This window comes from Schistocerca cancellata, chromosome 3 (genome assembly GCF_023864275.1).
Source record: "Schistocerca cancellata isolate TAMUIC-IGC-003103 chromosome 3, iqSchCanc2.1, whole genome shotgun sequence".
Lineage (NCBI taxonomy): Eukaryota > Metazoa > Arthropoda > Insecta > Orthoptera > Acrididae > Schistocerca > Schistocerca cancellata.
The window spans coordinates 307,626,272-307,638,346 of record NC_064628.1 but is presented as its reverse complement, the minus strand read 5'-3'; the positions used below and the strand labels follow the sequence as shown (position 1 = coordinate 307,638,346).

The 12,075-nt window shown below is 36.9% G+C and overlaps 1 protein-coding gene across 1 annotated transcript in view; it reads right to left on the bottom strand.

The window, feature by feature from the left end:
* LOC126176703 (uncharacterized) overlaps window positions 1-12,075 on the bottom strand; it is a 244,902-nt gene that overhangs the window by 135,189 nt on the left and 97,638 nt on the right. Inside the window, exon 4 of the mRNA XM_049923870.1 lies at window positions 8,517-8,591. Within this exon, the coding sequence (XP_049779827.1) occupies window positions 8,517-8,591 (75 nt within the window). The remainder of the gene's footprint in view (window positions 1-8,516; window positions 8,592-12,075) is intronic.

Here is a 12,075-nt window from a genome sequence, read left to right as displayed (position 1 = left end):
ATTCATATACAATAGAGCAAGTCCATTACATTACATTATACATAATGTTCATTGCTATTGGAGGCTCTTTAATTACTCCCTGGCAGTCCACCATAACACTTTGCATCAGCACCTGCATGGAATAACATCATCGCTGCAGCAAGTGATGACTTCCATTCACCACTTGTGCCCATCAGAGGGTGCAACTCCTGCGCATATTCTTGGCTCTCCATAAACACAAACCTAATGACAGTGTTTTGTTCCACTCTATTTCAGTTAATTTAAAATAATAGTTTTTCTCTCTATATTCACATGAATGTCTTCCATTACTTGAAGAGTACAATGACATTTCCTAACAAAATGTCATGTTACACTACATACTCCCTAACCTGAATGGAAGATATCATGCATACTACAACACCATACATGATTTCTAAATTTACTTTAAAGAAATTTCCTATTATCTAATACATACTTCATAGCTTTTTATTTGTTCATATATATCCTTCCTATATAGGCATGCGGGCTCTATATTTTTGCTATCATCCATTGTTAAATATATTACTTCCACTATTTAAAATTTGTATTATTACTCAAGAATCCACTGTTTTACCACGTTCTTCATTACACAATTCTGTGCTTTCTAATCACATCTTGTGTCTTGCCACTTCTTTACAGATTATCTTATGGTACTGCACTATAAGGATCAAACCTCAGAACATAACAGTGTCCTGCTAATGAAGCTCAGAACAGGTAAGTCATATAAATTATTTATTATTTTTCTTGTTTATTCTTTTAGTCTGCAGGCATTTGTCCTTTCATTTCCTTTCAACTTACTCTTTTCTCTATTTTTCCAGGGATCAGAAAGAATTCTTTCCCCTATTTACTCAAAATATGATGTGATGTAGCACTCCAATTCCTTCACTTGCAAACAAAAATATGGTTGGGGCCATCCCTCTTACAGATTCACCCATACCTAGTACAGGTTCACATCTATGGGGTGATCCACCCAACACAGCTCCACACCATAACTTAACAAGGTGCATCATGTGCCTCCATTATCCTAATAATGAGTACATAAGTTTTGTTTCCCTTTAAGACTCACTACTGTCCAACTTTCCTTCTAATGTATTATCCACCTGACATTTCTGACTTCCTAGTCAATTCATGATCTACTTTTTTAAGGCCTCCTCCATGTTTTTTTACGTATACTTGTATTTCTATCACATTCCCTTTTTACCCTATGTGAGTGATCACTGCACCTCTTCAGTGTTAGCTAGTCATCTATTGACCTATAAGAAAAGATGATTACAGTACTGTATTCCTCCTTTCAAAAAAGTGACTGAGGTAACATCTTTTCTGATGTCCTTTTGATCCTCCAGGTTACCCATATACAAGGTGCGATTCAGAAGTTTCAAGACTGATTCATTTCTGAGTAGGAGAGCACATGCGGACCGGGTCCGCTGGGAGGGGAAAGTAGTGGGGGGTCTCAGGGAACGAAATGACACTGTGGCAGTTGCGTCCGGAACCCTGGAGAGTGCACATCACTAACAGAATGAGTGTGTGTCATTGACCTTGACTGAAAAGTGAAAGAGGCAAAAATGGAACAGCACTTGGAGCAGCATTATGCGATTAAGTTTTGCGTGGGACTGAACAAAACCGCCACGGAGACTCTCGGTATGATTCAGGAGGCCTTTAAGGAAGAAGCTATGTCCTACACAATGGTTTTCATGTGGCACAAATGTTTCAAAGATGGCCACAGGAATGTTGAAAATGACGACCACTCTGGGAGGCCATCATCAAGCCAAATGGATCAAAATGTGGAGAGAGAGTGCAGGAACTTTTAAACAATGATCATCATCTTAGTACTAGATTGATTGCCGATAAACTGGGACTCAGAGTATGGTGTGGAGGATTGTGACAGAGAATTTGATGATGCGAAAAGTGTGTACCAAACTGGTGCCAAAAGTTTCGTGAGTGGATCAGAAGAAATGGTGCATGACTGTTTTCCAGGTAATGCTCCAACGGTTGAATGTTGATCTGAACCTTCTGGAGAAAGTGGTTACAGTTGTTGAGACCTGGGTCTACAAGTATGATCCTGAGTTGAAGTGTCAAAGCTCAGAATGGCGCACTGCTTCCTTGCTGAAGCCCAAGAAAGCTTCCATGAGCAAGTCGTTTGTGACGCGTATGCTGATTGTTTCTTTTTTATGGTAAAGGAGTGACTCACAAGGAATTTGCTGCTCATGGACATACTGCCACAGGTGAATTTTAACGCTGGGGGATCAAGTTTGCCGTGTCCACCCAGCAATTCAGGGCAATTGGATTCTCCACCACGACAACGTGCCTGCTCACACACATGCACGACGCTGCCAAAGTTTTGGTCAAGTTCAACGTGACAACACTGTCGCAGCCACCCTACAGCCCTGACTTGGCTCCAAGTGACGTTTTCCTCTTCCCCCTGAATAAAGACAGGCCTCAAAGGGAAGAAATTCGCCTCCATCGATGCCATCCAGCAGGCTTCGATGAGAGCCCTTGACAGCATGACGCTGAAGGCCTTCCAAAAAGGCTACGAACAGTGGAAGATGCACTGGCAGCACTGTGTTGATGCTGAAGGACCATATTTAGAAGAATTTTAGTCCACTGTACTTAAATGTCCAATAAATTTGTAGTTCTTAGTTAAGTCTTGAAACTTTTGAATCACACCCTGTATGTGCATGTATGTATATGTCCATAACCTTTGAGTGTTCGATACCACGTCATTTGTTTTTCTTTGTGAATCATTAAGAAAACTTTTATCTTGATTGATTTATTTACTTACTCTAAACAAATAACACTTAAAATTATTTACATTGATGTCATGTTAACGAATATCAGCTAGTTATACTCTGGGCTGAAGTTGTTTCACCATTTCTACATTATATAATTCCTTCTCTTTACCACTTTCCAGCTCTACTAAGAACAACGGCTTTAGGCTGTGGTATACCATTTACTTGATGTGGTCCCACATATTTAGGAAAAAATTTATTTGTCCTGTTTTTAATGTTAAGAACATAAATGACGATCACATGTTAAAACTAAATCATCAGTTTCTAATTCCGGTACATGGGCAATATTGTTCTGTCACCACAGATGTTGTTGAGCATTATATAGTAGGTTATTCTCTGCTCACCTCTGTACTTCATCTATAGTTAATTTTCCCCTTTGGGCCAACTAAACACATTTACCAATAGTTCTTTTATTCATTACCTCTACATCTGATAATCCCATTGTCATGTGCAGTAATTCATTTATCAGTATCTGAAATTCAGAAATTAATTATGCCCATGATTTGTGGCTTGTGGAACAATATGCCCTACAAAGTCATGAAATTTCATTCACTATTCATTCACAGGGACTACTTTGTGGCTGATATTTAGAAATCGCTATATATTTTACTTGTTTCCATGCTAAAAATTCTGTAAATGTCTGACTAATAAATTGTAGACTATTATTGATATGTAATTTGAGTGGTTTTCCGACACCTCTGAAATATTCTCTCAAACAGTGAAATACTGCTTCAGCACTTACTTTTTGATAGTGTAGAGCTTAACATAGTTGCACCAGCACTCTACTAGCACCAATATGTGTGTTGCTCCACCCCTCCCTGATGAAAGTTGACCAGAAACCTCTGCTGCAGAATGGTCATGAAATCAATAGCACCCATTGTATCAGTCTCCTATGCAATAACCAACATTCCATGAGAAATGCTACAGCTTGATAATCAGTATACTCCACCATTTTGGATCACCATTTCAAAGTCTGAAACTTTTATATGCTCCAGATTAAGGCATTTGTATGCTCCAGACTATGGATAATAACTCTTTTTCTGTTGCCGTATAATTCAATTCATGTTTGGTCAAAGCTCTACTGGAAAATGCTAGTATATTATGTTATCCTGTAGTAGGATACCATTCACCTTCAAACATTTCACAAGCCACTCCATATTCCAAAGCATCAGTACTAAATTTAAATGGTTTATCCATACATGGATTTTTCAAAATACAGTAGGTGCATTGACTAATGCTAATTTAATGTTGTTGAAAACTTCTGATTCCTCATCTCCCCAAACAAGTTTCAATCTTTGCTTAGTAAGTTTTAACAAAAATGGATCATCAAACACTGCTAATCCAAGAAATGACTTAATTGCTAAGTGTTCTTAGGTGCCAGACAATCTTTGATTGCACAAATCCACTCTGGATCACCTTTTTACCATTTACCTCTACCATAAAATAAAAACTTTAATTCTTCCCTGCTGAAATGTGACTTAGATAACTTAATCATAATGCCTCCAGAATGAGATTTTCACTCTGTAGTGGAGTGTGCGCCGATATGAAACTTCCTGGCAGATTAAAACTGTGTGCCGGACCGAGACTTGAACTCGGTCCTGAAATCGAGTCTCGGTCCAATACACAGTTTTAATCTGTCGGAGTTTCTAATCATAATGCCTTTTATGTAAAACCTGTCCACAGTTTTTGTAAGTACAGTATAATGCTTCTCCAAAGTTTTGGATACTAACTATACGACATTCACATAGATGATTAGATCTTGCAACAGTTCCTTTCCTAATGCCACATCTAAAGCTCTAGTGAATACTGATGCTGAAGTGTTGAGACCAAACAGCAAAACCTTAAACTGATAAGACTTACCTTCACACAAAAAAGCTGTAAATTTCCTAGAAGATTCATCAAGTATCACCTGCCAGTATCCCATAGTCATGTCCACTGAACTAATATACCTCAGTTGTTTGAATTTCTTCAAAATGTCATCAATACTAACTGGTTAGTCTCTTTCTGTTTCTATATATGTTCATTTAGTGTTCGAGCATCGAGCATCAAACAGACTCCTGCTGTAGCTTTATTGGTACCATCAATAATGAATTATTGCAAATGCTAAGGATATGTTCCATGATATTATTTTCAATCATTTTATATATCTCTTCTTGTACTGCTGTAGGTATACTCAAGAGCACTGAGTATGGTTTGCAAAAAAAGGCATTTTGTCCTTCGTCTTAAAACTACATATGTAGTCTCCCAGTATTCCTGGTTTATCTGAAAATACTGTTTCATATTGTAACAATAACTTATACAAATCTTCTTTCTGAGAATTAGTTAATAAAGATGATTCATAAGCTTTTATTTTAAGCTGTGCCTGCAATACCTCTTGAGATCTAGTTTGATTCTCTGAATTTATCGTTTTCAATGTGGCAATTAAATGTATTTCATAATTCTTCCTATCCATCAGGTTTCAGTTCTTAAATTTTACTATACAGTTATGGTTATTATATTTACGCCTTAACTCTTTTGTAGCAAAGTCTAATATTAATCTTTAGTTAGATGCTAATCAACCTGATAGCAAATGTAAATCCACATTTGGCACTCCAGTCACTGGAAGTGTGGTATACACTGCTCTTTGTTTTAATATCTCTAGCAAAGATTCTGATACAAGTGAAATTTCAGTGCTTGCATCTATGTAGACATCAATTTTATGATTATTTATGTCTCCTGTTAATAAAGATTTACTATTCTTGTTAGTCTAATTCTGTTCTCCTTCCTCTAGTAACCATTCCTTCATGGGAAGTGTTTGCGTAAATGCTATGAGCTGGTCAATGTAAGGGCACAATCTTACACTGACACGCCCTGAATCCTGGCCTCCCCTCCAGGATATTCTCCATTTCCTACTACTACCATAGTTTCCAGTGGTAGAAATGCTTGTAGTTATGGAGTATTGTTATTCGTTGCCATGTTAACAAACATCAGGGCATTGTTGTTTCTTGACCTACTGTTGTTTATTAAAAAAAGTTTGCCTCTCTCCTTTTCTGGAATTTATTACTTATTTGGTTACTATCACTATATTTATCATCATGATTTTTATTATTCCCTCTCTCACTATTCATTGTATCTAAGCTTTCTATAAAACGTAATAACTCATTTACTGGTGTCCACCCTGTATATAAAATCTATTTATGAACATAACAGGGTAGTCTTCTGACTAACACTTTTGCTAAATTTACTTCTTCTAACAGCTTATCTAAGTATTTCAGCTGAGTAAGATGCCAATCTATGTACTTCTTAAAGCTGCCCCATGAACTGTTATAATATTTAGGGTTAATAAATTATGTTAGTTTCTCCTGTATACTTTGAGACCAACACTTCCATTTAAACTTTAGTCCAATAGCTTGTTATACCTAACAATCTTCTTTCAACTTTCCTGTCTGCTGTTCAGTGTCTCCTCTATGTGGTGAGCATGAATGTATCCTATTTTATATTATTGCTAGTCCACCTTAGATTTTCCATAAAATATGTAATGAAGATACAAATATTGTGTGAACTGTTTGTATGGACTGTTCTTTATGTGTAAATGAGTGTTGATAACTAGGACTATAAATAGTTATACCATTTTTATATTCTCTCATGAATTTATTTTTCACCATATTTTTCATAAATTTGCTGGGTTTCAAGCAGGGATTTGTTATTTGTTAGCTTTGGTACAAGTCCATCTAGTCACAGTGACTTGTTTTCTTTAGCTTCAGTATTAGTCCATCTAGCTACACCATGTCATATGTGGCAGTCAATTCAACAAAGTCTTTCCAGAATCCTGGTTCAATTTTTGATGCTATAGCTACAACAACTGCAAGTAGCTGTAAAACAAACTTGATCAGGAGGAATGACAATGTCAATTTGTTTGTACATGTATTATATAGGAGCCTGTTGACCAGTTTATAGTATATACTTAAAAGTGCTACAGGAAAGTAAACTGCTGGGCATCCACTGAGTTTCCCTCAATTTTGTTTGACAATAGTTGAAGAGCTATTTTAAATTGATTTGGCATCGCTCTGATATTAGAGTATAAGTGCAGAAATTTTTAAGCCAATCCCAAGCAATGTTTCAAAAATAGGCAGTGAAGCAACTACTGAAGTTAGGTATGTTGTGCTATGCCACTGGGTGCTCAAGTCTTCTTTTGACCCTTTGACCCAGTTTGGCAGTGTCTATTCATTCAGGTAGACACTCAACTGGTTGTCTTTCCCATTTAAAAGACTGTAAAACAAATACACCAGGGCTTGTGAATATGAATGCTTTCACTGGTCACTCAGCCTGTGATATGACAGCACATGTCTATGCATGAACTGTAATAGGGCATGCAGGATGGGTGCATAGAACAGATCTTCCACAGAGGTAGACCCTCATGGTAATGGTTTGAGACTAATTTCTTTTTACAAAGGTGACAAGTTTACATCAAATAATGGAAAATCTAGGACGGAATAATGACAATGTTATGAAAAGGATAGATCGCTACTCTCCATATAATGGGATGCTGAGTTACAGACAGTGTAAAGGGACAAATCCTCCTCTAGCATTACTTTTCCTCAATAGTAGTAGTCAATACCAGTAATATTTTTCGAATTTTAAACATGTCAATATTATCTCAGCTGTTTTTCTGAAAAATTTCATATAATGTTATAAACAATATGTAATATTATAAGCTAAAATATGTGAAAAGGAATTATTCTATTTTCGTTGTTATAATTGATATGTACTAGCTCTGAATGTACAGTTTTTTTTTTTTTTTTTTTTTTTGGGAGGGGTGGGGGACATTTGAAATAACAAACTATTTGGCACACTTAAAATTTTTATTATTAATTATGCAATGATTGTTTATTATGTTTATTTCTGGATTCCTTTATGAAATAATAACTGAACTTAATAAAAATTCATTTCTCAAGAAGAATTATAAACCCTTTGGAAGTGAAGTGGTAGTAAGTATGCCTCTAATGAGATCAGACGTAGTTGTGTATTTTGGGCAAACTATGTAATTTCGGCTATGTTAATGCGAAAATTCAAAAGACTGTGTGATATATTAAAATGTGACAAAATAAATTAACATAAAAACAGAAATTCTACAATGACATTATTCAAAATTATTGAGATCAATTGAACCATGAGAACCTAAAATGTGAGAATTTCAGCTTCAAGAATCAGACCCCTAGACAAGAACAACTGGAGCCAACTCTATAAGAAAATATAAGTAAGCTAAAATGTTTATTGTAATCTTACTCCTGTCAGATCTTCAGAAAAAGCTTTGCAAATTGGTGAACAATAGTAGCAACCAGAAGGAGGGGGTAGATTACAAAAAGCACAACAAAAAACTGATTTACATTTGAGTTTTTGGCCAAAAGGATTTCTTTTCAAGTAGAAAACACACACGCAGTCACACAAGTAGAACTCACACGCACCTGACCACTGTCTCTGGCTGCTGAGGCCACTGAGTCTGCCTCAATGGCCCGAGATTGTGGTCATATGTGTGCAAGTTGTGTTTGTAGGAATTCATGTGTATTCTCTACTTTAGAAAAAAAAACATTTTGGCCGAAAGCTCAAATGTGTAGCTGTCTATTCTTTGTGTCTGTCTACAGCTCAATATCCCCTCTATAAAGTGATTAACAGTGTATCCTTTTCATAATATTGACAAGATTATATAATTTTTAAATGTTCATTTTTACTTACCCCTCTGCACTGAACTGTTGTTTCTGACTATACAGATGTTCCACTCTGTCACAGAATACTGAACAAGGTATAACACTGCAAAATAAATGCAGAAATTTCATTAAATCAATATTTTGTATTTACCTACACATTTAATAACATCATGTAAACTAACATGTTGTGAAGATAAGATAATGGTGAAAAGTGATTGTAGGGGCTGTTTTTTATGCAGAAGTGAGTGCTGATAATTAGAACTATAATTCATTATACCATATAAGATTTTCTTGTGTGCAGTTTATAAAGAATAGAATGAATGACTGCATGTCACACTGGACCATGACATACGTAACATACCAAAAATGTGAGTAAAGCATTTCCATTATTAGAAATGAAGGTCAGAGATTGATATCAGCAAAATTAATACAATATTTAGTTTTAGGTACATAAATAGTAACACAAAAATTGGAAATAGGCTTGGGTGGAAAATAAGAGCAAGATAAGATGCAGTAATGATTTGTCCAAGTTTATTACATTGTTTATTATATAGTGTTGTGCAGAAAACAACTGTGTACCATTGTTGCTATTTGTATAATGAATGTTTGGTGAGTGGAGATCCCATCAGAATCACCGCCTGGATATGAGTGTGGCTGGTTTTCTACAAAATTGTATAAGTACCATACAAGTACTGACCACCATTGGCTTGATAACGGGCACCAGAAAGGAATGAGGAATGAATGTCTGAAAATGACAATTGCAGATGTTATGACTTAAGCCTGTGACAGCAACCACTACATGTGATGCATGCTGACAATGTGAAGTGTCATCTTTTCACAGCCATAGCTTTTTGATAGACTTGTGAGGACTTGACCAGTGAGATTCCCTACTCCCCAACATAACATCTCTGAGTGTCGAGTGCCACTGAATAGATATACTCTGCCAGTTTAGTCTAGACTCAACCTATGTTACATTATGGAGGGGGAGAGGGGGGGAGGGGGGGGGCCTCCACGGAGAGTCAACCAGCAAGGATCCTCAGTACAACATCTCAGACTATCAAGCGGTACTGAGTAGATACTCTCTGCCAGTTTTTGTTTTGATTCTACCTGTGTTATACCAGGATACTCAGTCCACAACAGTTTATATACAATGTGTAAATAAAGCAGTGCACTCTAATGTATGGATTCATCTCGTATCTTATCACATCTGTCTGTGCATGAGTTCCTACAGACATCTTGAAATGGGCATTCAGTAATGTGGCACATTGTAGCATCAAAAACTGGGAGTTCTGTGGAATTGCATCTTTGAGGAGTACACGCTGGGACAGTGGGTTGCAAAAATTACATCTCTCATCTACTTAAATTGTAGCACATAGGGAAGAACCATGTTACAGGAATGTACAGTGCCAGTCTTCCAAAAATGAGGACTGACATCACGTCAGAATATGACAAAAGAAATGTGGGACATCTGAAGAAGAGAGCACTGGACCAACACTTTTGAGACTGGCAACCAAGAGTACAGGATCATCAAAGCGAATGGAAACTTGATAAACAACAAGCCGGAAGTCGAAAACATTTTGAATAATCATTTTTTAAATGTTGTAGAGAAAATAGGGATCTAAATGTTCATTAGAAGAAGCAAGGCAGTTAATGGAAGAGGCCTTACCCACACCCTTTGATACAATTGAAATTCCACCCACCTCTCCTGCTGAAATTAGGAAGATAATAAACTCTCTCAAGAATAAAAGCTCATATGGAATTGATAGCATTTCCAGCAGGATAATAAAAGCTTGTTCCCAAGAAATAAGTAGAATTCTTAGCCACACATGTAAAGCTCTCTGAAGCAGGGTAAGTTCCCAGATAGACTGAAGTATGCCATTGTTAAACCACTGCATAAAAAAGGGGATATGTCTGATATCAACAACTACCGCCCAATCTCTCTTCTGACTGCCTTATCCAAAATTTTTGAAAAAGTGATGTATTGTAGAGTAACTTCACACCTTTGTAAAAATAAAGTTTTAACAAAATGTCAGTTTGGTTTCCAAAAGGGTTTTTCAATGGAAAATGCTATATATACTTTCACTAATGAAATATTAAACACTCTGAGCAACCAGAAGTCACCCGTTGGGATTTTTTGTGATCTATCAAAGGCTTTTGATTGTGTAAATCATGGAATACTTCTAGATAAGCTCAAGTACTGTGGTATGAATGAGACAGTGCTCCAATGGTTTAAATCATACCTAACTGGAAGAGTGCAGAAAGTTGAAATAAGCAGTTCACATAATATGCAAAAAACTGATGATTTCTCAAACTGGGGAACAATCAAGAAGGGGGTGCCGGAAGGTATGGCCTTTGGTCCTCTGCTGTTCTTAATATATATTAATGACTTTCCATTCTATATTCATGAAAATGCAAAGCTGGTACTTTTTGCCGATGATACAAAAATAGCTATCACAGACAACAAACAAGAATTGACTGGTGAAATTGTAAACGATGTTTTTCAGAAAATTATTAAGTGGTTTTCTGCAAATGGGCTCTCATTAAACTTTGATAAAACACAGTATATACAGTTCCACACAGTAAATGGAATGACATCATTGATAAATATAGACTTCGATCAGAAATCGGTAGCTAAGGTAGAATATTCAAAATTTCTAGGTGTATGCTTTGATGAGGGGTTGAACTGGAAAAAACACACTGAGGATCTGCTGAAACGTTTGAGTTCAGCTACTTATGCTATTAGGGTCATTGCAAAGTTTGGCGATATACATCTGAGTAAATTAGCGTACCATGCCTATTTTCATTCCCTGCTTTCCTATGGCATCATATTCTGGGGTAACTCATCATTGAGTAAAAGAGTGTTCATTGCACAAAAGTGTGTAACCAGAATAATTGCTGGATCTCATCCAAGATCATCCTGCAGACACTTATTTAAAGAGCTAGAGATCTTCAATGTAGCCTCACAATATATATATTACTTATGAAATTTGTTATTAACAATCTGTGCGAATTCAAAAGTAATAACAATGCACATGGCTACTGTTATAACTTCAAGTTGAACAAATATATTTCAAGGAAGATGCAATACATGAAAGCCACAGTTCAAGTAAACAGAGTAAGACGTGTGTACACTTTAACAGTCAAATCACAACTGAGTCCGAGTCTAGCGGCCGATGGCTGGCTGACGCGTTGGTGGCGCTGCTGCTGCATGGCTGGCAGACAGCACCGCATGTAGAGGACACGTGTAACTGCACGGTGGCACTTTGAAAGATCGGCGAGTCACAATACTTTTCCCCCCTTTGAAGTTTTCGCACAGGTCTTGATGGAGGTGGCCTGTAGATTGCTAACATTCATAGGTGTTGTTTGACTGGCCATTAAGTCTCGAGGAGGAGGCTTCCCATATGGACGGAAGTGTCCCTGATGATAACGAGTCAAGATGACAGGAGATGTGGGAGTCGAATCTGCTGGGGCCCCGTGCACCAATCTACCCATTTCAGCAAGTCTGGTTGTTATAACAAGAGACATGGGCGATGTGTCCGCATCTGTAGGAGAAGGAGGCGATGAGAGTTGCTCCGACAGATGATGGT